This window comes from Cyrtonyx montezumae, unplaced genomic scaffold (assembly GCF_038088225.1).
Source record: "Cyrtonyx montezumae isolate F1298 unplaced genomic scaffold, pur_monq_1.0 scaffold_13, whole genome shotgun sequence".
Taxonomy (NCBI): Eukaryota; Metazoa; Chordata; class Aves; order Galliformes; family Odontophoridae; genus Cyrtonyx; species Cyrtonyx montezumae.
The window spans coordinates 890739-917248 of NW_027071859.1; the positions used below are offsets into that span (position 1 = coordinate 890739).

Below are 26510 nucleotides of genomic sequence, written 5' to 3' on the forward strand. Positions count from 1 at the left end.
TACCCAAAAAAACTACAGTTATTCTCTTAATAGGAAACATTTTCTTATGAAGAGAATCATATAATGGTTTGAGTAGGAAGGGATCTTCAGGACCATCCAGTTCCAAACCCCTTCTTTGGACAGTAGTGTCCAAAGCTCACACTGCCCAGGGCTGCATCCAACCTGGCCTTGATCACTGCTGGGGATCAGGGATCCACAGCTTCTCTGTGCACCCTGTGCCAGTGCCTAATAGGGTAGAATTTCTTCCTAACGTTTTCTCAGTATTAGAAATCACTGTCTGTTCAATGCTAAGCTTTGAGATGCTGTTGGAGCTTCATTTGTTTTGAACCAGTACCACTAGATGTCTGCTGACATCTTTGTAAATTCAACTGTGTTAGAAATGCAGTTCCTAAGAATGAAAATCACACCCTACTAATAAATGTTTTTCTAAAGGTAATTTCCTCATATAATTTAATTTCCCAGTATTTATTTGGTGTATTTTAATTTAATAGTTTTCAGATACCAGATTTATCATCATATTCTCAAGATCTCAACAGCATAATGGAAAACATACTATTCCAAGAAATTATCCAAGGCAGAAATTGCAGCGTTTTGTTTCTTCATGAACTGCAAGTGCTGCAAAATGATACCTCTCTAAAACTCATCCAATAATTGAGAAAGCGAAGCTATTTCTTTCAAAACAAAGTTTTAAACTTGGCACCTATATGTGCCACTGCATTGCACCAACTCTGTATGCATTAAACTCAGAGTTTCACTGCATAACAAACATTTTTAAAGGGGTTTTAAGCCATTGGCGTGACATCAGTATGTTCCCCATAAACAAAGACAGACCCTAAGGTAAGAGAGTGTCAGTCTTTACGTTAGGGAGTTCTGCAGAAAATCAGATATCAGCACTAAAAATTGACTAAAAAGAAGTATTTCCAGTCGTAAATTCTACTAGTGGAGTAGCTAATGTGTTCCTGCACATCTGGTACATCACATGCCAACCTCTCCCCTTGAGACCCCTTCCCAGGCCTGACTGCTCCCCTAGTTCAGAAAGCCTCCTTGCAGCTTTTCCTGCTTTATCTTCCTGGTTTGATTTCCCATTCTATCACTTTCAGAGTCTGTGAATAATTCCCTTTCTTCATTTACATCATTATTGCCTTAAAGCTACTTATAGACAGCTATAATTTACTCTCAGACCTTTCCTCTTCTAGGCTACTTAACTTAACCCTGTCACTTTCTCCTCTTCGTTTCTGCTGTTTGTACATTACTTCTTCTTCCTCACTATGTTTTCCTTAGTTCCCCTAAATTGTTCCTTAGTTTTGAGACCAAAACTGCAGGAAGCCAGGCAGATTCATCTCTACTCACTGATCGATTTAATGTCTTGCAATTCAGGATAAAGGATGTTCAGATGCTTTGGAGGGAGACATTTAGGTGCTGCAAATTGCTCCCATGAATGCAAACCCCTTTCTTGACTTTCATGCCAGTTTCTTACTTCAGGATGCTAAGCCTCATGTACGGCCCCTTTTCTGGACTGACAAGACCTTCACAACTCCTTTTTCATCTCTATTTCCTGCAAGTATTTATTTTCTAAATGTTTAATATTTTTATTAGTGTAGGGTGAAGCTTGATGCAATGTAAACATTATTCATCATTTCAAACACATAGTATGCCACATGCCACATCCACCATCCACAACTGAAGTGTAGTCTGTACTACAATAATGTATTTACCTAGTATTTCACATATATCTCTGCCATTTTACACCGAGAGTATTAGATCTACTCCCAGAATTCCCTTTAGGTGCTCCATTGGAATAAAAGACTAAGGATCTGTCTCACTGGCACAGAAAAGCTAATTAACCTTCACTATCTATGAGCACATTTCGTCCAGATTTTGCACAAGTGAACTGTTTTGACTTTGAATGTCCCTCTTAGAATAGGACACCAACAAAATGGCTGTAATGATGAAACTACGGTCGGTGACCGATAGAAGCTGATTATACGTTAATGAAAAATCCTGTAAGTTCAGAAACAATGAGCCTGAAGCCCTGTAATCAAGCCTTATACTTCAAAAGATTTTGTCATATGACATAACTGCAGAAGCTAAGGTCATGCTTCAATTACAAAATTGCCCTAGACCTCTATCTACCAAATAAAGGGCAATACAAGCCATCCTGAAAAACAAAACAAGAATGGAAATAGCAGAGAAAGGACACTATGGGATGTGCAATGGCTTGGGAACACATGCAAACATGGCAACGATAATAAAGGCCTCTTCCCTTCACTGCAGTGCTCGGAGCTCAGCAACAGCTCTGCAGAAATTCTAATTTCAAGTGGCCAAACATTCCTTGGGGCTGGAGCACTACAGAGCACTGTGGCACTTGCAAAGACACAGATGTGGAGGAAAACAACTGATCACTTATCTTAGGAGAGAGGAGGGAGAGAAGTGGGTGTTCTGGTGAACATTATTTTTATTACGATGTTCTAACTGAGGCAAGAGTCACCTGGGAACACTGAGCTGAGCTAAAAAGATGTCGCAGCAAATTCACTGAGGGATGCACATTGAATTGTCTGGAAGTTTCCTCATGGGAAGGGTTAGAATCATAAGCATAAATGGATAATGTGGGATAACTTGATGCCTCCTCAGTTAAAAGCAATTCCGATCTATTCTCACAACCGAGGCCACCCTGCACACTGAAGGTGGAACATTATCCATAAAGACATTACACTGTCATCCCAGAGAAAAATTCTACCAAATAATTCCAGTCACTGACACTGTACATGTCAATGCATCCATGATATTCCCTTCATATGAAGGTGCAACACCTCTTTGGATGTCACAAAACTAAAGCTCTTCTGCCAGCTGGGCCATAAATATCCAAGTAAACAAAATAAAGCCAAAACAAACCAAAACCAAGCAATCAAAACAAACCAACAAACAAAACAATGAACACCCGTGTTATTGTTTCTTCTGCCATTATTACTACAGGCATGGAAGGAAATCTTACTGCAGCTACATTCACCTTCATGCACAAATTTCTGCAAAATCTTCAAGCTCACAACCACAGATTCCATCTTAGTGCTCTTATTTCAGAATTTTTTAGGATGTTTGCCTAATTCACCCCTTTCAAACATCAATACTTCTCAAGCAGTGTAAGTCTCAGACATTACTTCTACATTATCAGTGGTTTCCAAGCCCGTGGAGGAAGGCTCAAAGGCATTCTACAACTATGACTGGCAATGACCAAATTAGAAGTCTTCCTATCCACAGGAATTTCTCTGCCTGTAACCTTGAAACACAAAGCAGTGGGTTATTCTCCCTAGGACGATCTCACCGTCCAGGTCAGCTCATTATCTACATGGAGTTTTAACCTGTGTCCATTACTTCCTGCAAGCCAGCCACAGTGGATTCAGATAATACTTTGCTTCTTGGCAGCTCAGTCTGAATGTGCACATAGGATACGTAATATTTATGGCTATTATTCTTCACGGCACTACTTTCATTGAAGATCATTCAATCTAATATCAATAGATAAAATGAGGAACGTCCTTATTATCACAAGGCTGAAATATTAAAACTGCAATAGAGAAATCTTCCTTCAGAGTGATGCTTCCCACATGTTCCTGCACACGGGCTGAGCTTTGGTTTGCTGATGCTCTGGCTCAGCTCAGGTCACGTCTGGGTCTTGGGGGTGGGGGGTGGGCGAAGGGCTGCACGGTGTTCAGCTGCTGGCTGGGTTACACCATGACATTGCTCTGTAGTGCAAGATCCATAGAGGCAAAAAGACTCCGCTTCTTGGCAAAATTTGGCGTTGAATATCATACGGATATCAACTCCTTGTTGAACTCTCCTAGTGTTTGTTCCTTTTCCTAAAATACTGTGGAAGAGGAAAGGACACTTCTACCTGGCTCAGGAAATTCGGCAGCATCCAACTTCTGCTGCGCTGTCTGAATGCCACCTGAGAACATTACAATGCAGAATGGGTGTGCCCCTGAGCATCAGGTTACCTGAAATCTACGGCGTAAAATGTGGTTACATCACTATGCTGAACACAGCTGTGAAATAACAGGATGATAAAACACGATTAAATGGTAAAGAGGAAACCAATTGAAACAGGTTCATAAATGTTTTCTCTCCTTAAAAATGCAATTCAGAACAAGACTTTAAATCTTGTAACCTCTTTCAATGTACCGTGTGTAAAAATCCGTGTGGGAGATTCTGATGTTCTATTAACTTATATCATATTATTTCCTTCCAGAAGAAACCACAGACAAACATCAAAATCATTATTTACAGAGTTAATAATCTGCTTATACCGGACAGCAAATATCTGGTGAGTAGTGATGCCTCTTTTTTAAGGCAAATCCACAAATGAAGAAGAGAATGGAGAGAATGATGACCCAGATCCAGCGCTATGATTTGTCTGCCTTACCCTGCAGATCCTTTCAAAGCACATCATTTGTTTAGTGCTGTATTTGGAACTTTCACGATCTGTTCAGGACTGTCTGAATCTTTCCTAGACTTCATCCTTGCAGGGCTTAGTGCTTTAGAAGCAGACTCAACTGCACAAGAGAAAGATTTCCTCGTACACGTGCTGTAACATTTCAGTCCAGATTCATACTTAGGATTGAGGAGGGATTTGTTGTATTATGTGTTGGAGTGCATCCAAAGGAGGGCCACTAAAATGACCCCAGGGATGGAGCACCTCCCTGCGAGGACAGGCTGAGAGCTGGGGCTGTGCAGATGGAGAGGAGAAGGCTGAGAGCTGCCTTCAGCACCTCAAGGGGCTGTAGGGAAGAAGGGGACGGACTCTTGAGCAGGGTCTGTGTGACAGGACGAGGGGACGTGGCTTCAGACTGAAGGAGGGGAGCTGCAGGCTGGATGTGAGGAAGGAGCTGTGCACCATGAGGCACTGAGGCACTGCACAGGGTGCCCAGAGGTGGTGGTGCCCCGTCCCTGCAGACAGCCAAGGCCAGGGGACGGGGCTGTGCTGTCCCTGTGCATCGCAGGGCTGCACTGGTGGCCTTCAGGGGTCCCTTCTGCTCAAACTGTTCTCTGGTTCTATGAGACAAGAAAACATATTTCAAGGGCTCTGAAGTGAATCTATTTTTTGTTTTATACAAACGAATCTTCTCTCTCTCTTCTTCCTCTGAATAACTAAAATATTTACCTGGCTCAAATCACACTGTTTTAGTTAGTATGGAAAGAACTACAACATACATAGGACTGAGGAGTAAAATAAACTGTCATTGTGTTTAAATTTATTCACAAAAAGACAAATTTGCGACAGTATGATTGTTTGCCATCAGTTCTTCTCATGCTGTGAAGTGAGCCTTCACACTTCCAGTTGGGTTTCACTCAGTGCCACTGAATCTCTGTGTGAAGATATGGTGTACATCCTGTGGGAAGGAGAAAGCACAAGTATGTTCCTTGAAAGATAACAATTACGTTCCTAATTCTGGGAAGGCATTTTTTCAGTACATTTTTTCACCACGCAGGGAAAGCCAGCTTGTGTTCAGCACAGGGAACTTTATTCAACCTCCCTTTTCCTTTGCAGTGGTATTAAGGCTGCTTCAGGTTTGTCTCCCTTTTGCCTAAAGGTGTCCCTGGGTAAACTCTGAGTTTGGCACCTCAATTAAACAACATATATGAACCCTGTATATTCTGCAGATGAGATAAATCTGAGCCTACGATCCGAGAATCATCTGCGAAGGGACACAGGGATATATCAACTGGTCCTGTGGACAGTACATTAAAACAATACTGGAACTGGCAAGGGAACAAAATGAAAGATGACAGAGGCTTTTGTGGCTCTCATACATACAAACTCGTACTTTGCTGGAATCCTTTATATCTCCAGGCACTTATCTCCGGTGGAGCATCGGTGGCCTTTATTCCAGCCCCTGATTTACAGCATTGTCTTGTTCTGACTTGAAGGATAAGACAGAACTGGAAGCATTTTTCCTTTGTGGACAGTCAGTGGTTCCATGAACTTCACTGGTGGTCAGTACAGACTGACACAAAGCTACAAAGCTGTAGGTGGAACTGAGGCCTTTCTGACTTGTTTGTTTGTTTGTTTGCTTGTTGAGTGCTTTTCACTATTTCATTTATATAAAGTAAAGAAGAAAAACCAGGAGAGAAAGACCTTGCATAAGTCATGGTCAAATAGAAAGGTCATGGTCAAAAACCAAAACAGAGATTTGAAGAGCCATGACTCTTGGAAGATCCCATGCCCAGTAATATTTTGGAGCACTATATTGAAACACATCTGACATCTCACAGAAGAAATTACCTCGATTCCTTCAAAGAGCTCTTCTTCTGCAGTGTCTTCAGTTCACCTGACCGGCAGCAGGCAAATTTGCAGTCAATGACCTGGTAAATAATTGGGTTGTACATGGCAGCCGACTTGGCAAGCAGAGTTGGTACCACCGAAAACTGAATGGGAACGGAATCTGGCTGTCCGAAAGCTGACCACACAGAAACCACGGCATAGGGGATCCAGGCAACGAGGAATCCGGCACAGATCAACATTGCCACCTTGTGAGAGGAAGAGGAAAAGGAGTTAACCTGGCAGAATTTACTGACTGAACAGTGCAGAGTTTGACAAAACACATGAGAACATCTAATGGAATGGGACAGAAAAATTGCAACTGCTTGAGATAAACTCGCAGTCTGAAAAAAAGTGTAGCATCTTCTCACTGTATTTCATTTCCCTGGATACAAAAGCTGCTTCTAAATATTTAACTCTGCCTACATGGAATTATCAGACATTGCTGATAGCCTGAGGAAGTGCAAGATCACAAGTCACTCCACTGTCACTTTCCCACCCAGACTCTTGCCATCTTAATTACAAATAAAAATAATTTAAAAAAAATGAATCCTAAAATATCTTGATTTAGAAGGGACTCACATAGATACTTGAGTCCAACACCTGGTGCCATAGAGAACCACCTAAAATTCAAACCTTATGTCTAAATTGCAGCATCCCCAGTCCTTGTAGGGCTTCTTCCTTTCATTTAGGCTGTGCTGATGTCCCACAGAGCAAGACTCAAAACCCAATGGGATGGGTAACCCTCCATGAGGATGGACATTCATAAGAGGGGGACAGAGAAGAGTTTTGCCAAGCCAGATTCATCTGCTTGCACCCATGAAGGGGTCTGTGGCCCATTTTCTGCTGGAAAAGTGCCTGATGTTTGGATTTCTTCCAAAAGAGAAAAGTGAGCATTAAGTCATTCAAGAAGACAGGAGATGTCAAGTCACTGGGATTACCCATCTCAGCAGATCAGCAAAACAATGTATTTACTTACACCTTCTGAAATTGAAATGATCAGAAATTTGAGAGTGAGAACACTGGTACAACATCCCATTTTTTTTTCTTTTCAGATAACATGGATTTCATACTCCATGAGACCCTGCAGATACATTTTAAAGCAAATTCCTAATGATTTTTTTTGTTGCATTCCTGGAAAATGAGAAAGTAGACTCCTTGTAACATGGAAACGTAGCCATAGGATTATTTCATACAGTCATAGAATCAATAATCATAGAATTGTTCAGGTTGGAAAAGACCTTCAAGATCATTGAGACCAACCACAATAGCCATTAAAGAAAAACTCTTCTGGCCAAAATTTGGGATACATTGACTTTATCTGAACCAGTGTGTCTCCACTGAGGCACAGCCTGGCATAATTAGACTATGTATTTATTTCCATGGAAACTACAGTGGATACAAAAAGCAAAATAGCACTGCTCAATAGAGCATAATCTAAGCTACAAAATATAGTTTTTCAACGTAGCCACCACCGTGAGCTGTGCATTTCACCAGTGATGACCAAGAGCCTGCATGCCACTCTTGTAATAATCTGCACCAGCGGACGTGGCTCCCTGTTTTAGAGCTGCTGTGACAGCATCATTGCTAGGCTAACATTGCCCACAAAGTCCAACTTTCGCTGTGTTCACACCCACTGGTTGGTCTCTGTAAACATTCTCAAGCATCAGTCAGTGGGTGCCATTCTTTCCTCACGTAGGAGTTCAGTTCCACCCCATTCACAGAACCACAGGACTGTAGGGGTTGGAAGGGACCTCTGGAGATCATCGAGTCCAACCTCCCTGCCCAAGCAGCTCCCAGCCCAGGTGCACAGGTAGGCATTGCTCCATCCGTACTCCCATGTCAGATGCTATTCTGTCAGCCTGCCCTCTGCTGCCAACTGTCACACGGTAACAACATGGAATGGGATGCTGGTGGGAAGGTTCAGCCCTTGCTGCCATCTCACCAACATCTGCCTCGGATGTCATGGGCTGATGTCATAAAATAGGAGGCATCACTTTCAGAGCAGCCCTCATAGCTTCAGATGCAATGCTACGTTGTGAGGGATGTATGCCATCATATAGCTGCTGCTGGCTGAGAGTTCCTCCATACCCACACTGAGAGTACAACACGTGCTTTCTTTTGATTAAGACAAATAGCAGAATTGCCTCGAAAATGTCATCAGAAAACACAGTTTTCGTTGTATATAGCAAAAGCTTTTGTGGAGCCCTTTGTTCTACATCTCAATAGAAATATTGCTGGCTGGGGAATTTTACTATTTTATGCTCTTTCGTTGTCCATCACTAACAAAATAATGCTTGTCAGCCAAGGACCTCAAACACTGCCTCTTTTAGAAACCACACAGCCGGGTTAGGGGAGCTACAACGGAGATTCATATTCCATATTTATTCGTAGGCCAACTGTACTGGAGCTCCAAGATAACATTCCCCACTGTATATCCTAAGCAGAAGGGAAAATTGCTACAGTCACCACACACCGAAGATTTATGGGACTCCTGCAACGTGGGGAGAAGAGCCAAACCTGAGACACTAAATCAGAAGTTCCCACCGTTCTACAGAAGAAAGATGCTGAATAACCAAAAAACTGCACTGCACCCAAGTGACCATTTTTAAACAGAAATCACAAATGCAGCTTCACCAACTGTATGGACAGCACTGAAGTTACTGGTAGTTCATGTATGTTCTGACGTGATGTCACATACTGCTTTATAATGTATATAATGTGATTAAATAAATGTTGGATCAGCCAAGTGAAGGATGCTGCTCATCTCCTTCTTGGCCTGGCTTGCAGATGATGGTGACTTTTTACAACTAAAAAGTCTGGATTGTTTGGCATAATCTTTCATGTAGAGACAGCACGATAGCCAGTAGCAGCACGGATCGTGACTGTCAGCCCTGTGAAGCAGAAAGTAGATCAAATTGGAACTAAAAAACAGGACGTGGTCTGCTATGAAAAATGTATTTCATCACTTGCATGGGTATTTATCAGTGGCTCGTGGCTGAACCTGAATGGTAAATTATCATCATAAAAACAATTGCAGTATCACGGGAATGATTCGGTTTGTGTCTTCATTTAAAAAAAGGAGCATAAACTGTCTGAATTTTCCCCGATGCAGTAATCTGCTGTTCACCTGTTCTCCTTTTATAACTCCCGAGCTCCTCTAATGCCTTAAAATATGTCCTTACAACAACAGTTTCTGAAAGCAAATGCAGTTCTGTGCTGGGGAGCAGAGGGATGACACAGGGAAGGCAGGCAGAGCTTCCAAACAAAGCATGATCCAAACAAAGCATGATCCTGAGAACTCCACATTTCAGAACCTCCTCACAGTGGTTCAGGTTGGAAACACCTCAGGAGTTCTTCTGTTTCAACTTGAGTGCTCTAATCGCAAAATTATGTCTCAGTTCTTGCTTTTTCCCATCTTGGCAATAATATGTGAGAAGGTTAGACAGCCACTTTCAGATCAAACAGTCACTCAGCACAGGAGAGCACACTGCTGACATTCTTCAAGCCCATTGTTACGAGCCAACAAAGTAAATGAAGTTAAAACTTCCCACTTACCTTGGTCAGTTTCATTTCAAGTATGTGGCTGTTCTGGATCCTGGTGTCATAGTGAGCAACCTCTTTGGTGGATGACTTGACTTTTAAAATGATTTTAACATAGGAAAACACAATCACTGCAGTTGGAAACAGGAGGCAGAAGAAAAGAATGCTCAGAATAAAAGCCTGCCCAGCCACTGAAGCCTGTGCCAGCCACCAGTCCAGAGTGCACGAGGTCCCAAACGGCTCAGGAGCATAGCTTCCCACACCAGCAAATGGCACAGTGGCCCAGAACGTTGCATAGGCCCAGATTAGTGCCAGGCAGATAAAGGCATGGTGTCTCTTAAGCCAAGTACCTGGAAGAAAATTCAAGAGTTACAACCACAGTTCCACAGATATTTGGCACGATTAAAGCCATCATCCTACATGCAAAGTAAGAGTTTACATGGCTGTTTGTCAACAACCTCAGTAGGATTCATTTCACCTCCTTCTACAGTGGATCCCCAAGCTAACCACCCAGCCCAGCTCCATACCTCATGGAGATGTGTGCCTGTAGGGATGGCATGATTTTAGGTCTCTGCTTTAAGTTGCGATGGTTTACAGCCTACAAGAGTCTGTACAAAAGCAATCCAAACAGCCAGCTCAGCAATGATCAGGGAACTCCCCTTACTTTCTTGGGGAGTTGGTTCCTCCCAATGCAAGAAAAACAATTTTCCAAACTGAGACAATGTTCTTTAACTGAAAAGAATGAAGCATACAATACTTCATATTTGAGACATGCAGTGTTGATGGGTATGTCAACAACAGCTTTCATTGCTAAGTTAACCTCCTCCTTTCGAGATTCATCTCCATACTAGGGAGATATCACATTTATTATGACCTATTTCACATCCAAATCCTTTAGATGTATTAAATAGCCTGTCAAATAACTTACAGGAATGTAGGCATCTAATGAGGAACACTTCTGTATGTCAGGCCTCAAGACCTTCTAATATGTGCAAAACTTAAATCTGCCAACGTCAGTGGTCCTTGGTAGACATAAAGTGATTTATCTGTGAGGGATTACTAAAACTCCTGGCTTAAGTGGAGGGACAAAAGCGAAGAGGGTATGTCCAGCAATACAAATACAGCAGAGTTGTGCAAACATATTTATTTTATATATTAATTCCTCTCTGTATTTAACAGCAGCATTTTGGAGAGCTTAAGTATGATTTCAGAAAAAAAAAACTCAGAAGACAATGACAGGATGAAAAGCTTAAGATGCTTAATTTATCCAAGGAGGGTTTAAGAGCACAGCTTCAGTGGTTGTGAAGGGCTTCTGCCCTCCTGTAAATGAAGTGTAAGAAGATCCAACATCCTACTCAAGTTAGGACTAGACATTTCTTCTACCATCAGTATGATCTTGGCACCAGAACACTAGCTGCCCTCATGGTAACAGTCCAGCCCATGAGAAATTTTGGTTCTGGGTCAGAAACATTTGCGAAAACTTGTAGAAGTTATATATAGAATATACTGTTGGAGAATCACTGAGTCCAATTCTTGGCTCCACAGAGGTCAACCTAAGAGTTAAATCATGTGTTAAGGTTGAAGACTGTGGTCAGTTTCCTGAGGACCCTGTCCCAGTGCCTGATCATACTCTCAGAGAAGAAAATTTTCCTAATTTTGAGTAGGATGTTGGCAGAGATAACCAAAAGTTTTTTCTGGTCATGTAAATCCATAACACAGCCCTAATGACCTTTGTCTTCTTGGGCAGGAGAGGGAGAGGAGGCAGGAGGAGAGTGTCCCTTTAACACAGTTTCTCTTCCTTACCATAAGCCAGGTGACAGATTTTTAGGTATCTATCCAGGCTGACAGCTGTCATGGTGATGAGGCTCCCGCAGCCGAAGAAGAATCCAGCCCATCCGTACCAGCGGCAGCCCATCCATCCGAAGACCCAGCGGTGAGAAAAGAAGGAAATGATACTGAAGGGTTTTCCTACAACTTCCAACAGAGAAAAGACTGTCAGTTGACTGATAAAATCCATCACTGATAAAAGCCTCCTTTTTCAGAAAAGCAAACCCCCCCTTGGCACGAAGCAAACACCGATAGAAGTGCTCTGCGATGTGGATGTGATTGATCCACAGGACTAAGCCCAAGACAGCTGGAGCTAAATCTCACAGCATCTGCACGGTGGTAGGAGTATCCAAATGCATACTATGTGCTGGAAACAGATGCCTCCCTGCAGACCACATGAACCAAAATTCAACTTGTCCTCCAATGCTAGGCACATGCAAATTCATCCCTCTAGAAAAAAAAAAACTTCAGAGCATGGTTTAAATCCACTTCCAAACACAAATGTGTGAATCTGCATGTGGAGCTGCCACAGATCTCATTAAAATACATCCTTGTGATTAATTGAGCGTCTTCAAACATAGGAGAAAGAAATTTGTCTTCAAAGAGGACGTCTGCAAGCATACCAAGGCCCAATATTAGACTCTGCTGTGTAGATAAGTGTTAGCTAAGAAAGGCCTGTGGTGCTACAGGCAAAGCATGGACCTGAACTTCAGCATGGCTTCGGTGCCTGCCCATACTACACGTCCCAAGGAGCTCTCAGCAAGTCATCTGCACGCACACACTCGGAAGTTTTAAGCATCCTCAAGCAGCAGGTGTTTTTGGAGACTCCTATGGCTCCCTAGCTTGTATCTCCATTCATAGAAGTGGATGGTGTGCTATGAAAGAAGTCGGGTTAGGTCATGGGCTGTTCCATTCTTGCCTTAAAACGGCCTGACTTTATTCACAATCTTTGTAAATATCAGGAGAATGGGAAATCTTGGAAACTGTGATTTTCTAGTTGGAAATCTCCACCTTCTGATTTTACTTAATTTTTTTTTCTCAAACTGGCCATACAATACAGTCAGCTTTAATGGAGCAGAAAACTCAAACATTTACCATCTACGAACATCGTCACGCTTTCAGAATCCGACACTTCTGCTTACCAGACTGACCTGAAACACTTGAAAGTCTGAACTGTTCAACTGCAATGTTCAAACAGCATTAAATATTTAACTCCACCTTCTCGTGTATTCCTGCTCAGGAGTTAACCCCAAAGGCTGCAGGGGTTCATAGCATCACCAGCTGCCCAGGGCTGCTGCCCTTGCTGTGATGCCATGGCAGCTTACGTAACAGACCTGGAAAGCAGTCAAGCACGGTCCAGCAAGCTCTAATTCCCACAACATTCATAATTAACAGAAATAAATGAATAGGATTTCACAGAAGTGATCTGAATTGAAATATTTCCCGAAATATTCCACTTCAAATCAAACTGAAGTGAAATATTTCATTCTCATTCTTGACAAAGAATTGAAACATCCTTATGAAAAGACAAATCTCACTAAGAAGGGCCTTTGCTCCATTTTCCATGCAGAAAGAGCAGTACTGAAAACCCCTCAAAATGAGGCGTATTTTTAAACAATGCACTGTAGGCATTTCTTCCTTCAGCTGGAGCCTCTAAGGAAAGCTCTATCTGAGCATGAAGGCTGTGCTTAGTTCAAATAAACGCATTTTTCACCAAGCAGAAGTAAATGTTTCAAGCAAAAGCTGACCCCAGTGATTAAGGTTTCGAGAAAAACTCAAAACACTGCAAGAGCTGGGGTATATTCTGAGAGCAAGCACCTTTCTTCACATAAGCCACTGTCAGCTCTGAATGGCATCACAATTATAAGCACAAAGTGGAATTTCTCTCCAGCAGACAGCACTGGGCGCCGTTGCTAGTGCACAGTGAGCCTGGTGCGGTCTTGAATGAGGAGCTGGTGCCACCCGCTGGCAATCTGCAGTAAGCTGGGCTTTATAATATAAAAACATCCCATCGCCGCTGTGATTAGTCCAAAGGCAGAACTCATCGTGGTTTTTGAGTCGATATCTTCCATTACCAAAACGAAAAGGAAAGAAGAAAAAGCACATGTAGCTCTGCCAGTCACCATTGTTCTCCATCGCAGCACCTCAGCAGACGGAGAAGTGGAGATTCCTGGGGAAGTACGGCGACAGAGATCAGTTGTGTGCTGGGGATACACATAAGGAGAGAAGAAAGGAGCACTCATGCTTTCACTCTTGCTTTCATGGCATCCCCATTGGGCAGTAGTTTGTGTGCTTGGGATATGCCCTTCAGTGGTTGAGGAATACCTTTACAATCCAAATGTATAGCTACAGAAGCTTTCCATTTCAGTGGAGCAACTCGCAGTATTCAGATCCTTATTCCTTCTCCTCTAGTGGGCAGCAGGATGGAAATAGCATCTCCAGGCTGGTCATGCTAAAGCAAACATTAGGATTCATCTTTGTGGTAACAGAACAAGTACATTTATACCAACAATTCTCTTCAGCAGAAGGGATGTGTCTCATTCAGATGATCGTACTTACTGACCACTGAAAAGCAACATGATTTCTGGAAGCTGTGGGGGTCAGCAGTTTATTGGATGTGTGCAGTGGCAACAGCAGCATCCTGCATCTGTGAGGGGCTGGGAGTCATCCTTCTATGCTGTTCTGCTCTATTTCAGGTGTTTAGAAAATGATACAACCATTCAGAGGGGATGAGGGCAGGAAAAGGGTGTGCTGGACCCAGGGACAGAGATCCTAGCATGTGCAGCACATAGGGAGCAGATGACTTTGGGAGCCTGGGAACACTGTCATTTACATTGCACTGGGGACACTGCATGGTCATAGCTGGGTTGCATCAAGCCCTTATACTCCTTGGGTTGTCTGTCATCCAAAAAAAGCTTTTCTAAAGGACATTCAGCTCTCTCCTTCTCATTTTCCTGTCACTCTGAGCTTCTTAATGAGACTCACGAAAAGAGACAAAGAATTGATCAGCAAAGACTCTTGACTCTTCAGTGTTGTGTGAGCCTTTACAAAGCATCCTGCTCTCATTCCAGAGCATCTGTGTTGCTCAGCCCAAGCTGCTGGGTTAAAATAGAAACCCCTCAAGTTGGCTGATGTTGCTTTTACCCTATGGTTTGACACAAAGGCTTATTTTCCTGACACAAAGATAAAAGAGGAGAGTCACACAGAGAAGTATTAGCTTTGGTAGGCCAATGGCTGCTGACAGGTTCCAGTTCCACCCCTACTGAGATGTGATTCCCTCTTGTTGCACCCTGCAAGTAAAGGCAGTTTTCTTCAGTAGCAGTGCCAACCTGTTCTCTGCTTCCTCTGCCAGCATATGCATGGGAACTGTCTCTGAAATCTGCACGGTTCTGAGGGGAACACAAGCTTTGCCTGACACGGAACTGATAAATCCAACCCTATTTTCTCCTCTGTAGTTTTCACTTCCTTTCATCAGGTTGTGCAGGAATCTTGTTTTCTGCCCTTCCCTCTATCACTCAAATAACAGAGCAGAAGAGTCAGTACCAGAGGCATCTGGGGCTCCTCGGCACTTCCCGAGCACTGTTCTCTTGCTGCTGCCAGAAACAATAGTGGGAGAGTAAAAATGAATAAAAATAAGATGCAAGATTACCTGAAATGCCCAGATCACACACTGCTAAATTAACAGTCATTATCTCAGCAGGTCTCAACTTCTTTTTCCGCTTTGAGGACATAAAGATAACGTACCCATTTCCCAGAGTTGAAAGGATCCCTACAATTTAAAAAGAAAAGAAAAACAATAAAATCAGAGTTCTTAAAAACAGCAATACCCCATCCTCCTTGTGAAATTTCTGCTATTTCACCCGAAATCTTTGTTCCCGTGGCTTTTGTTCTGAAGCGTGACATCTCATCCCATCGTGGAGCTCACAGGGACACCTACTGCAGACATCTCCCTCCCACAGTGTGTCTGTCCTGCCCTTGGCAGCAGGGCTCTGCATGGCCTCTGTCTGAGCACACAGGGCTGAAGTCCCACCATTTCTCAGCCCTCGTGAACCTGGTTTGTAACACAGTACATGAATAAAGCTCAGCTGCCTGATCACAAGGACCCCGACTCTCACCAACCCCGGTTTTATTCTACCCTGCAGACAAATTTAGAATTTTTTATTTCAAAATGGATGCATACTGTTTATATTCGTGTCACAGAGCAGTTTTTACAGTGAAAATTGATTTACATCACAATAAGAAAGGAAAAAAATGCAGAAAAAATATTAGAAAAAGACCTTTCTAAAGCACCTATCGTTGTCCTGAGTCCTTCCCAGCAGACTGAAGGTCCACAGAGAGTTCTACCTCAAACAAAATTGGACTCCTACAGCCATCCATGCTGTCTGTTTGTTTGTTTCTGGGTAACTAAAGAAAATACACGTGGGTGTGAATTTATTTGGGCAAAAGGTCTCACATGCATGGAGAAGATATCACAAGTTTGGTCAAGACGTCTTTATCTTTGCAAACTGAAGCATCTCAGTTGTCCAATCAGCCTGACCCTAAAAGCCCCGCTAAACATGCTGGTAGGATCCCAGCTTTGTTCGCTCACAGTGCAGCTCCTTCCCATGCTGCAGGTGTTAAATCCACGTGCACCTCTCCAGCCTCAGACACAAAGTGATGTCCAACAGCAGCTCCCACCTGCCAGCTTCCCCGCTCCCCCTGCTGCTCCCTCTCTCCATGAGGATGGTGGAGATGGGCGGGGATCCTCAGGAGGGAAGAAGTGTTCTCAGAAGGGTTCTGCAGAAGAAGGGATGCTCTTTGGTCATGGACAGGTCTGCTGTGAGGCACTAGTCCAGATAAGAAAGCACGGCCATCCCTTCACTGGGCACAGCGGTGAATGCTCCCAATTTTGTCCATCTGCTTACATCATTTGCAAAGTAAATCCACAATAGTGCAGTTACCACGAGACACAAATTTGCCTCGAGCTGTTTAGGCACCGTGGCTTTTGCTTACTTCTTTGGATGCTTAGGAGCTGTCATTAACTATAAAGCTGCCAATTAAAGATGTTTCACAACCTCCTCAGACAGAGTCGGTATCCACTACAAAAAAAATCACTGCATGGCAGCGCTCCGTGTCCCAGCAAAGCCAGTGGGGATCAAGCTGCTCAAAAGCAGCCTCATAGAGAGGGAAATTCAGGATTATTTCTCTCTGCAGAAAGCATAAGAGCCACCAAGACATCTTCCTGGGAACGACAAAGACATATTTCCTTCCAGCTTCTGGTATTTCTGCAGGCCCAGGTTATTACTAATACATGGCCAGCCACCTGAGCACAATGAGGTGACAAAGACACAGGAGGCAGTGGTGTCCTGTGGGTGAGGAGCTAAGCCAGGCCTCAAAGGTACCAGCCACACGTGGAGCACTGCCCCAAACAAAGCCATGTTGTGCTTCTTTGGGAGCAAAATACAACTTCTCCCCAGCTACGCACAAGTAGAGAAGGAAGACTGGATGTTGCTTCTTCCACCCCCTTATCAAGTCCATTGCTAATTGGGCTGATGTCTGTGCAAACCTGAGGAAGATGCAAATACAGTATTTGGAGGTATATATGGTAAAGGTGTTTGGCTCAAATGAAAACTGCTATTGGCGTTTGTAAGGACCATGAGGATAAAGTAACTACGCAAGTGAAATGAAAACCAAACCAAACCAAACAAAAAACCACAAATAAAAGCTAAGTCTGTAGCAAAAAGTGGGGCATGATGTCTAAAGTAGAGCTACGCATGGATCCAACAGAGAAGCTGTGTGTTTATCAGCCCTTCTTAACTATGAATTCATTCTCATAGTTGGGATTTGTTTTTGTTTTTGTTTTCACAGGAAACGTGGTTTCTGTTCTTCACCTTTATTTGGCTCTCTCTGTGCTTTGAAAGATGTTTCACACCTGGTGTGCCTACTTCTTTGGGACCTGATAAATCTACACTACGTACAGCCCCTATAAATAGGCACCGATGGGCTTTGGAAGGATTCATTTCAGCTCCCCAGACATATTTCCTGGGATTAAAAGCCAGTTTGCTTAACCAAGCCAAAAAAGACTCTAGGGGGGTTGCTTGAGACAGCTCAGTGACAGCAGCTGTTTGTACAGCAGCCATAAAGAAATAATATAGATTGTACACGTATATTTATGGAAGGATATAAAAACTTAGGATACAGACAAATTGGTGCATGAATACCGACAAAGCACAATGTCACTGAGGGGAGACAGAGCCTCACTCGTCAGCTCTACCACTCTGAGTCCCTTCTTCAATAAAGACACGAGCAGAAGGCCTGCGAGAAGCAAGAGTTATCTTTGTGGGACGTCAGCATCGCAAGGAAACAGATCCCTTGGGTCAGACAGCAGAAAGGCAGCGAGAGAGGCAAGTGTGCAAGATTGCAAAGGAGAGCTGAGAAGGGGGGACTGAGAGGTCTTTGTGCTTTGTGCACAAGTAGTAGAAGGATGAACCCCAGAGAAATAAACATGAAGGAATATCCTCCATATCTCTGAGTGCAGCTGGCTGAGCCCCAGAGCCCAGCTTGGTGCAGCATTGTTACACCACCTGGGCTCAGTGTTACTGGAAAAGTAGGGGTTGAGCTGTGAGAAAACACAGCAACTGAAGCTGTACGTAAGGAAACCAAGACTGCAGAAAGATGTGTAAGTGCTGAGACAACAGTTAGAAGCTCAGGTATTTGTGAGCAAAAACATTGGCACAAAAAGATATAACGCTGCCCCCCAAACAGTACAACAGATGGCAAATCAGCAAGAACAGGGACCTGCTTGCTCCTAAAATGGAGAGCAGCACTTCCCAACCCAACAACTGCCTGCCTGTGAATGTTTAACCTCGAAAGCTCTCATCCCCGTGCACCAGCCAATAAATAATTGCATTTTTTCTGCTTGCAAAGTCCCTTTAAAAATGGTGACAGAGCCCAAAACAAAAAGGAGGAGAGGGTCATGGGCTGAAAGTAGTTCATAAGTTCATAAGTTCATAAGGTTGGAAAGGACCTATAAGATCATCTAGTCCAACCATCCTCCTATCACTATCTCTACCCAACTACTAAATTAAGTCCTTTAGCACCTCATCTAAACGCTTCTTGAACAGCGCTAGGGATGGTGCCTCACCCACCTCCCTAGGCAGGCCATTCCAGTGCCTGACCACTCTTTCAGAAAAGAAATGCTTCCTGAGGTCTAATCTAAATCTTCCCTGGCGCAACTTGTGGCCATTCCCTCTCGTCCTGTCATTACTTATCAGGGAGAAGAGGCCTACCCCCTCCTCACCACAACCCCCCTTCAGGAAGTGGTAGAGTGCAATAAGGTCTCCTCTGAGCCTCCTCTTCTCCAGACTAAACAATCCCAGCTCCCTCAGCCGCTCCTCATAAGACTTGTGCTCCAGGCCCCTCACCAGTTTGGTTGCCCTTCTCTGAACACGCTCCAGGGCCTCAATGTCCTTCTTGTAGTGAGGGGCCCAAAACTGAACACAGTACTCGAGGTGCGGCCGTACCAGAGCTGAGTACAGGGGGATGATCACCTCCCTGCTCCTGCTGGCTGCACTATTTCTAATACAGGCCAGGATGCCGTTGGCCTTCTTGGCCACCTGGGCACACTGCCGGCTCATGTTGAGCCGAGCATCAACCAACACCCCCAGGTCCTTTTCCTCTCCACATTCTTCAAGCCATTCTGCCCCAAGCCTATAGCATTGCATGGGGTTATTGTGGCCAAAGTGCAGGACCCGGCACTTGGTCTTATTGAACCTCATCCCATTTTGCATTTTGTGATTAATGTAATATGAAACAGAGGAGAGCTGCTGCCAGGAGATGAACAGGACCTAAGTGAACACATCTAAGGGTGTTCTTTGATGTGTAGGCACATGAGAGACTCTGAAACCAGGCAATAAAATCACACGGTGTGAGGGCAGAAGCCCGCTCCGGTCAGAAATGGCAGAACTACAGCATCTGCCTTCACTGGGAGTGCCTGCAAGGATGCAGTGGCATAGCTATCCTGCAAAGATGATAAAAAGATAAAAACTCATTACCGATTACTGTCAAATAAAAGCCAGCTATGATGTCAGCTTCTCTGGACAGCTTTGATGCAAAGGGGTCTTCCTGCTGCAGGTAGTGAGGGAGGTATTCTTCCTGGGAGGAGGAGTTGTGATCTGCTGCCATCCCACTCATGTCCAGTTCAGTGTCTGAGAAAACAAACAAACAAAACCAAGAGAGTACGCAACAGCACCCATCCACCACCAGGAATGGGAAGATATTTTTCTTTGTATGTAAGATGTATCCTCCCATCCTCGTTTCTGTTCCATCAGCACCCAGGGCATTTCAGGATCTGTCTCAAAATGGCACAAAGCATCCTGCCATAGTTTGTTTCACGGCTTTATTTACTCCCAAATGTCAGGATTTGTATTGTAATCGTCACAGTAACCCACCCCAGAGGTAGCTAGGAAGCAGTGTGCTGCAGCACCCAACCCAGCGCTCCTGAAGCTCCTTCCCTGAATATCTGAAGGAGCTTCATGTTTCCAGCCAAGCAACCCAAGGCTGAGGATCTAGGAAAACCAAGCAGGGCAATTGTTGATGTCTGAACAGATCTGTTGCTCAACGTGCTTAATGAACACTGGACTTGTCTTTATCTATACGCACTGTTCTCATAAACCCAAGAAGCTGGGAATTATCAGTTAGACAGTCCCTGCAATTTCTTCGTATCCTGAGGGGCACTGTGTCTACATTTTGTAGCTGTGAGAATTTCACCGTGAAGTGAAGAGACGTATCCATAAATCCCCTTACAGTTATTTAGATGGTGAGATCTAATGCAAACAAGTTCACATGGTTTTGGTTATGAACATTAATGGCTATTATGGCGACCAAGAAGCCGCAGCAGTACTGAGTACTGACTCACCTAGGGAGGCTTGCTTTGTTTCCAATTTGCTTTGAGGGAAAAAGGGCTACTGAGGTGAATACAGGGAATCCTGGTACGGGAAAAACAATCTAGCAGACATCCTTACAGATTACCTCTCCAGGACAGTTGTGATGGTATAAGTCAAGCACTCTACCATAAGATGTTATGGTCTTTGAAGTCACACATTCTAGAGCTGTTTAGGATGTTCTGTCATCTCAGATCGTGTCAGTGGTTGGTGGGGCTAAGAGACAGCCGTGGCACACAAGGACCTTACACTCGACTCCCTGGACTTGCTCAGATTTTAGCTGTTGGACCTGGGACAAGTTAATAAGCTCTGAATTCCTCTCCATCAAATCCAAAACTTGCAGGAAGCCTAAGTTAGGAGAGCCAGCCCTCAGCTACTGCTGGAGCAGGAGACAGAAGGTGAAAAGGTGGAACTAGCTTAATATGGAGTGGGTCATCATCTACAGATGCCCTCTTCTTCACTCTGAGCATAGCAGGACCCCACAGCAACAAAGCATCTGACTCTAGGTATCTGAAATGAGCACTGCATGTTTCCACAACTGAATCAATCCCTGTCTATCCACATTAGGAAGAGAAGACTCATCCTTATGAGTAACTGGAATTTAGGACATCTTTACATCTTTCATATACTCATGAGAGAAACAACATGTTTGAATGAGAGGAATCTCATCCTAGGTGTTTAGCTTACAGGGGCTTAAGGTTCAGAAGATCAGTGACACCTTTTAATACTAAAATAAATCTGAGAAGTACTTATATGACACCCATTTAAGACAAGGAGAGTATTTAACTCTACTGCAGAACTGGGAGAGAAACAAGTGCTGCCTTGAATGCCTTACATTTTGCTTTTTTCTACAAGGGAAACAGACAAACCCGACCCCGATACAGATACACGTGCTATCCCCTTGCCTTCCATAACAGAGCTCAGAATACTCAGAAATACTCAATATCCCCTTAGGAAAAAAAATGTAACTAACTAAATAAATAAAATTAAAAGAACCCACAGCCTTATGTGACTTCAGGAGCACTTTTCTCCATTTCCCAGCCATTGAGAATAAGCAGTCCAATTGTTCAGGGCTATGCTAAGTGGGACTGCTGTGAGTGGCAGATCTTCCTGCTTTTCTCAGTAGAAGTCCTTATCTGCTTGGAAAAGCTCATGTTACGACAAGCTAGTCCTATCTTGGTGCTGAAAAAGAAGAAATCCATATATCTTAGTTTTAAGCAGAGAACAAGATCCTGCAGGCAAACTTCCAAAGAGATGCACAAACCTTTAAATTTAATCTGGTACATCCAGAATGCAAGAAGTTTCAGACACAAGCTCAAACCTAGCTTTGTTTGTTTTACATGGAAACCACTCCAGAGAGATGAAATACGTGATTTAAGTACCAGATTATGGCTTTAAAATAGTCCCATCATTGTGATTAGAGTGGAAGTAGCTGTGTCCCTGAAACAAAGCTCTACTCAAGAAGCAAATGTCACTTTTAGAGCATTAGAAGGCAGAAAGAGGAAGTAATGAATGAGGCAAAGTAATCATTCCCCTTATCATCCCAAGTCAAGGAAAACCATAATCCCATCAGCATCCAATTCCAATGGAGGTTTGGGTAAAGTAAGGATAACTTTTAAACTGTCAGGGGAAGCACAGCAAATGTAGGAGACACTGCATTTCCCAAGATGTGCCAAGCCTGAACATCCAATCCTATTGTTTTGTCCTATCTTACGCGTGTGCTTCTCAAGATCCCACAGTATTACAGTGCCTTATCAAGGGCGAAAAAGCCCCTTAAAGTTTAAATGGGTCAGAGTAGAGACTAGGAAGTGTTGTTTTAGTATGAACTTCAGTGGGGCGTGCGATCCATGTGTGCATCATCCTCCATTGCTTCTAGGACCCTGCAAACTCCTCCAACATATCAGGAAGCTGCAAAAGGACAAGTCACCAGAACCAGGTTCAAACCATGCCTTCCTCCACCAGGTTAGGCCAAATGCTGGCAGATGCAGGCAAAATCTGAATATCCCTATATAAATTAGTAAGAAATCAGTTACTAAATAGTTGTTAGCTTGCCAAGAATGGACACGTTCGCTTTATGGAGACCAGGCAAAGCAAACAGGAAAAGCAATTTTCTAACTTTGCAAAGAAATAAGGGATTAAGAAGCACAAACCATTCAATATCATCTGAAAAGAGAAAGGCACAGTGTAGCTGAGAGGTGAAAGACACTCAGGATGAGAAGGATCAGGATGCAGCACGTGCCATAGCATCGCAGAAACACAGCTACCACTGGATGCTGCCTAAAGGTCCTCTGTGAAAATGACCACAGCAGCAAAGCTCTACTGTGACTGCTGGACAAGGGAGCACGAGGAATGGATTATCTCCAAAGTCATGGACCACATACGAGTGCTGCAATCATGCATGAAAGCAAATACTGAAATTGTAAAGCGAAACAGAAGACAGCCATGGATCCCACTGCAGCTGCAAGGAAAGAATTAGCAGAGCTCATTTTAAAAGAATTATCACAGCAGAAGTGATAACATTATCAATTGTGTTAATTAAGAAAATAACTTCCTAACCTCTTGTGATATGTAATAGGTCTTAAAAACAATAAAAGTATGAATAATTTTATCAGAATGAGTAAAAGACAAAAGCTAAAAGTACGCATCAGTACCAGAGGGTACTGTTATCTTCTCGAGGGGGGAAAAAGGGAATGATCTTTCTCTTTTCTTTTAGTGATAACTATTTCCCAGATCCTCCATAACTAAGTTGGTTAGCTCTCAGTGGTGGCTGGAGCCCAGTTTGTACTGTCAAATGTGTCTTCATTTGAAACCTCTCTTGTATTTTGCAGAGCCCACCGTGCAATGTGGCCCATGGCAGAAGTGGGCCAAGGTGCCCATGGGCACTGCCTTGTCCTCCCACCCCGTCCTGGCTGCTGTGCTGTCACCAGAGGCCTCGAGTCCAGCACTCCATGTGACAACAGGGCTGCTCTCTTCAGCGTGATGGTGTCTTTCAAAACTCATTTCTGATGTGACCCCTCCTTGGACGACAGTCTGCTCAGCTGCTGCATTTCTGGAGGTATGCAGCAGCGAGTAGAAAACTTAAAACAGCCACAGAGCACCTCCCTTTTTATTTTCCTTTTCTCTCTTCCCCTAATGTAGCCAAAGAGGCTTCTTGAAGAAAGGCTTTTTAAACTCAGTGGTGGTCTCACGTCCAAAGACTCACACAGTGGGCTGGGATCAGCCTTCCCTTTAGCAGATACCTTGTTTAACCACCATTATTCTTCACTCCTGATGAAGGGGACTCATCGCTTCCAGCAATTATTCACTGGGTTCAGTGTTCAGACTAACATTCCCTACCTTTCAGTCGAGCACCACACTCACCCACACAGAAGGCTGCTTTCCTCCAAAATCACAAAGCTTTTGGAATATCCCCTTTTTGGATGTTGATACAGGGTAATACTTGACTACTTATCACAGGTCTGCCCAGCCAACGTCATGCAGCATCGCAGCACAGGATGGGCAGGGGTGGGAGAAAAGCCACACTCAGGTTTACGTGGCTCCCACTCAGATTAGACAGCCCTGATAAAGGGTGCAACCTCAGCCTTGCATTAAAGCCCCACAGAAGGCTTCTGTCTTCTTATAGCCTGTAAATGTGCAGTAAGCCTTACTGCTGAGTTTGGACAGAATGCAATTGAGACCACAGTAAATCCACAAGTGATTCTGCAGATGTATCAGCCTGTAGAGCTGGTATTTGCTGTTGAAGTCCTGCTGAGGACCATCATTTTACCAAGGCTGTGCATTTTTTTTGGGCACTGGCATTTAAAAATAAAAATAAAAGGCATAACACAAACCCGTCTCAGTTTTGTTTGTTATTTGTTGAACCCTTGAATAGGCTGAAAAACAAGCACTCAGAAGTTGCTCTGTAACACGACTGCTCCATCTAGCATGGCAGGCACTTCTGGGCAAGCACTGGAAAACAAAGCAGTTACCAAGGGCTGGTTTCTTCTTGCTCCCTTGTAAGAGCAGAGGATTACTTTGCAGGAGGTCTCCAGAGGGCCACAGGGCACTGCCTGCCCATGCATGCATCCACCACTCATCCTTCCAGCACACCTCGTGCTGAAGGAGCACAGTGCCTGTGAAAATCGATTTAAAGCCACACCAAAAGGCACCATGGTGCTGCTCCTTATGAGAAATGGACTCATGCTTATTCCTGTGTTGCAGACTTATCATATTTAATTAATACAAACAATTCCACTTTTAAATAATGTATTCCATAAAATGGAACTCTTCCACTATTGCTGACCTCAGGCCATCCAAAATCCCGACTCAGACTCTATGTAAGAACAAATAGCAACTCTCCTTTTGAGACAAAGAGACAGAGGAGGGGTGGAGTGAAGAGAGAGGAAGAATGAGGGTAGCTGTAGATGTTTACTTGAATCGATGCCATTTTGCCAGCTCTGCCCCAGTTTCACTCCTTTCTCTCCTCAGCCCTACTGGGGCATTCACAGTGCCCTCTGTGGCTTGACTGGGTGGCTCTGGGCCCAAGGAAGACAGGACACGTCATCCTCATGTCTCACAGGAGAGGAGCAGGCCATGAGACACAGCCACTTTCCTGATTTCTGCCTCATATAGAACCACAGAATCACCAAGGTTGGAAATGACCTCCAAGATCTTCCAGTCCAACCATTCACCCACCACCAGTATCTCACCACTAAGCCACGTTCCTCAGTACCACATCTACACGGCTCTATAACACCTCCAGGGACAGTGACCCACCACCTCCCCGGGCAGCCCCTTCCAGTGCCTGACTGCTCTTTGGGAGAAGTTTTTCCTAAAAATTTCTGAAATTATCTAAATTTTCAAGGTTTTTTTGAGGGTCTGTTTTGCTGTTGCTCAGCAAAAGAGCTGGAAAACAGCCTGGAGAGGACCTCAGGGATACAGGCACTCCTCGCTGACTGCAGGGCAAGGTAAATCCTGGCTGCATCGTTACCAAAGTTCTTCAAAACTTCAGTGATGCCAATCTCAGTGCCTCCCTCGGTAGATACTTCCCGAGGTTCGTTAAAATTGCCACAGGGAGATTCACCTCTTAACTGCCATCATTAGACCAGAGAGATTCATCTTTCTGCAGATGAATAAACATAAGGGATTAATTTCACTACTTTAGGAGCCCAATTAATGTATATTCAACAACTACTGCTGAATTCAGCCCTGATGAAATACTTGTTCATGAAGGTGTGAGTGAGTTCTCCACAGTGCAGTGATGCAGCACTGGAGCTGCACACAGAGGTGGTGGATCTCCTCCTCTGGAGACGTTCAGGACCCACCTGGACACCGAGCTGTGCACCCTGGGCTGGGAGCTGCTTGGCAGGGGGTTGGACTGATGATCTCTGGAGGTCACTTCCAGCCCCTACAGCTCTGTGATGCTGTGACTCTGAGTGGAGCTGTGCACAGAGAAGGACAGCTCGTGTGCCTGGAACACGCACTGCAGAGGTGTGCACTCTGCACAGTGACAGTCAGCAAGAGCTGGGCTTCAGCAGTCCTCCTTGCATGGAGAACCCTTCAAACTCAGAACCCAGAGTGTGAGGAGGAAAGGGGCTGTCCCCGCAGCACCTCCTTGGAGCCCTCTCGGACGTTCACACGTCAGTACTGCTGCCCACAGGTGGCAGGGCACACAGCAGGCATGCAGGGCTGTCCTCTGCTGGGTCAGTCCTGCAGGACGGCCCTGGGAGCCCCAGTGGCATGCAGAACTCCAGCAGGGTGTGCCCACAGCCTGCTCTGCCCCACTTCATCTCACAGAAGGGGTTGGGGCATCCCTTTAAGCCTCGGAGCAGTCATTTCACAGCGTGCGGGGGGGGGCTTGGAACATGAGCATTGCTGCAGCACTGAGAGCACTGTGGCAGGTTTCACAGCCCTGCTTTTCTGGTGCA

At 44.2% G+C, this 26510-nt stretch overlaps 1 protein-coding gene across 1 annotated transcript; it reads right to left on the reverse strand.

The window, feature by feature from the left end:
- Nucleotides 1-5320: 5320 nt before the first annotated feature.
- Nucleotides 5321-20036, reverse strand: OPN5 (opsin 5). Its single transcript, XM_065731096.1, has 6 exons — nt 19717-20036; nt 15333-15452; nt 11660-11830; nt 9872-10206; nt 6278-6522; nt 5321-5384 (listed from the first exon to the last, which is right to left on the reverse strand). Exons 1-6 carry the CDS (start codon nt 19970-19972, stop codon nt 5321-5323), a joined length of 1191 nt encoding a protein of 396 aa, XP_065587168.1. The 5' UTR covers nt 19973-20036.
- Between the last annotated feature and the right edge of the window lie 6474 nt (nt 20037-26510).

Excerpts from the sequence above, each read along its gene's own strand:
- OPN5 (XM_065731096.1), bottom strand. The coding sequence starts at position 19,972 with ATGGGAGGATACATCTTACATACAAAGAAAAATATCTTCCCATTCCTG. Across the intron at positions 6,523-9,871 it reads TTGAAATGAAACTGACCAAG|GTGGCAATGTTGATCTGTGC; the intron begins GTAAGTGGGAAG and ends TCCTCTCACAAG. Across the intron at positions 5,385-6,277 it reads AGCTCTTTGAAGGAATCGAG|GATGTACACCATATCTTCAC; the intron begins GTAATTTCTTCT and ends TCCTTCCCACAG.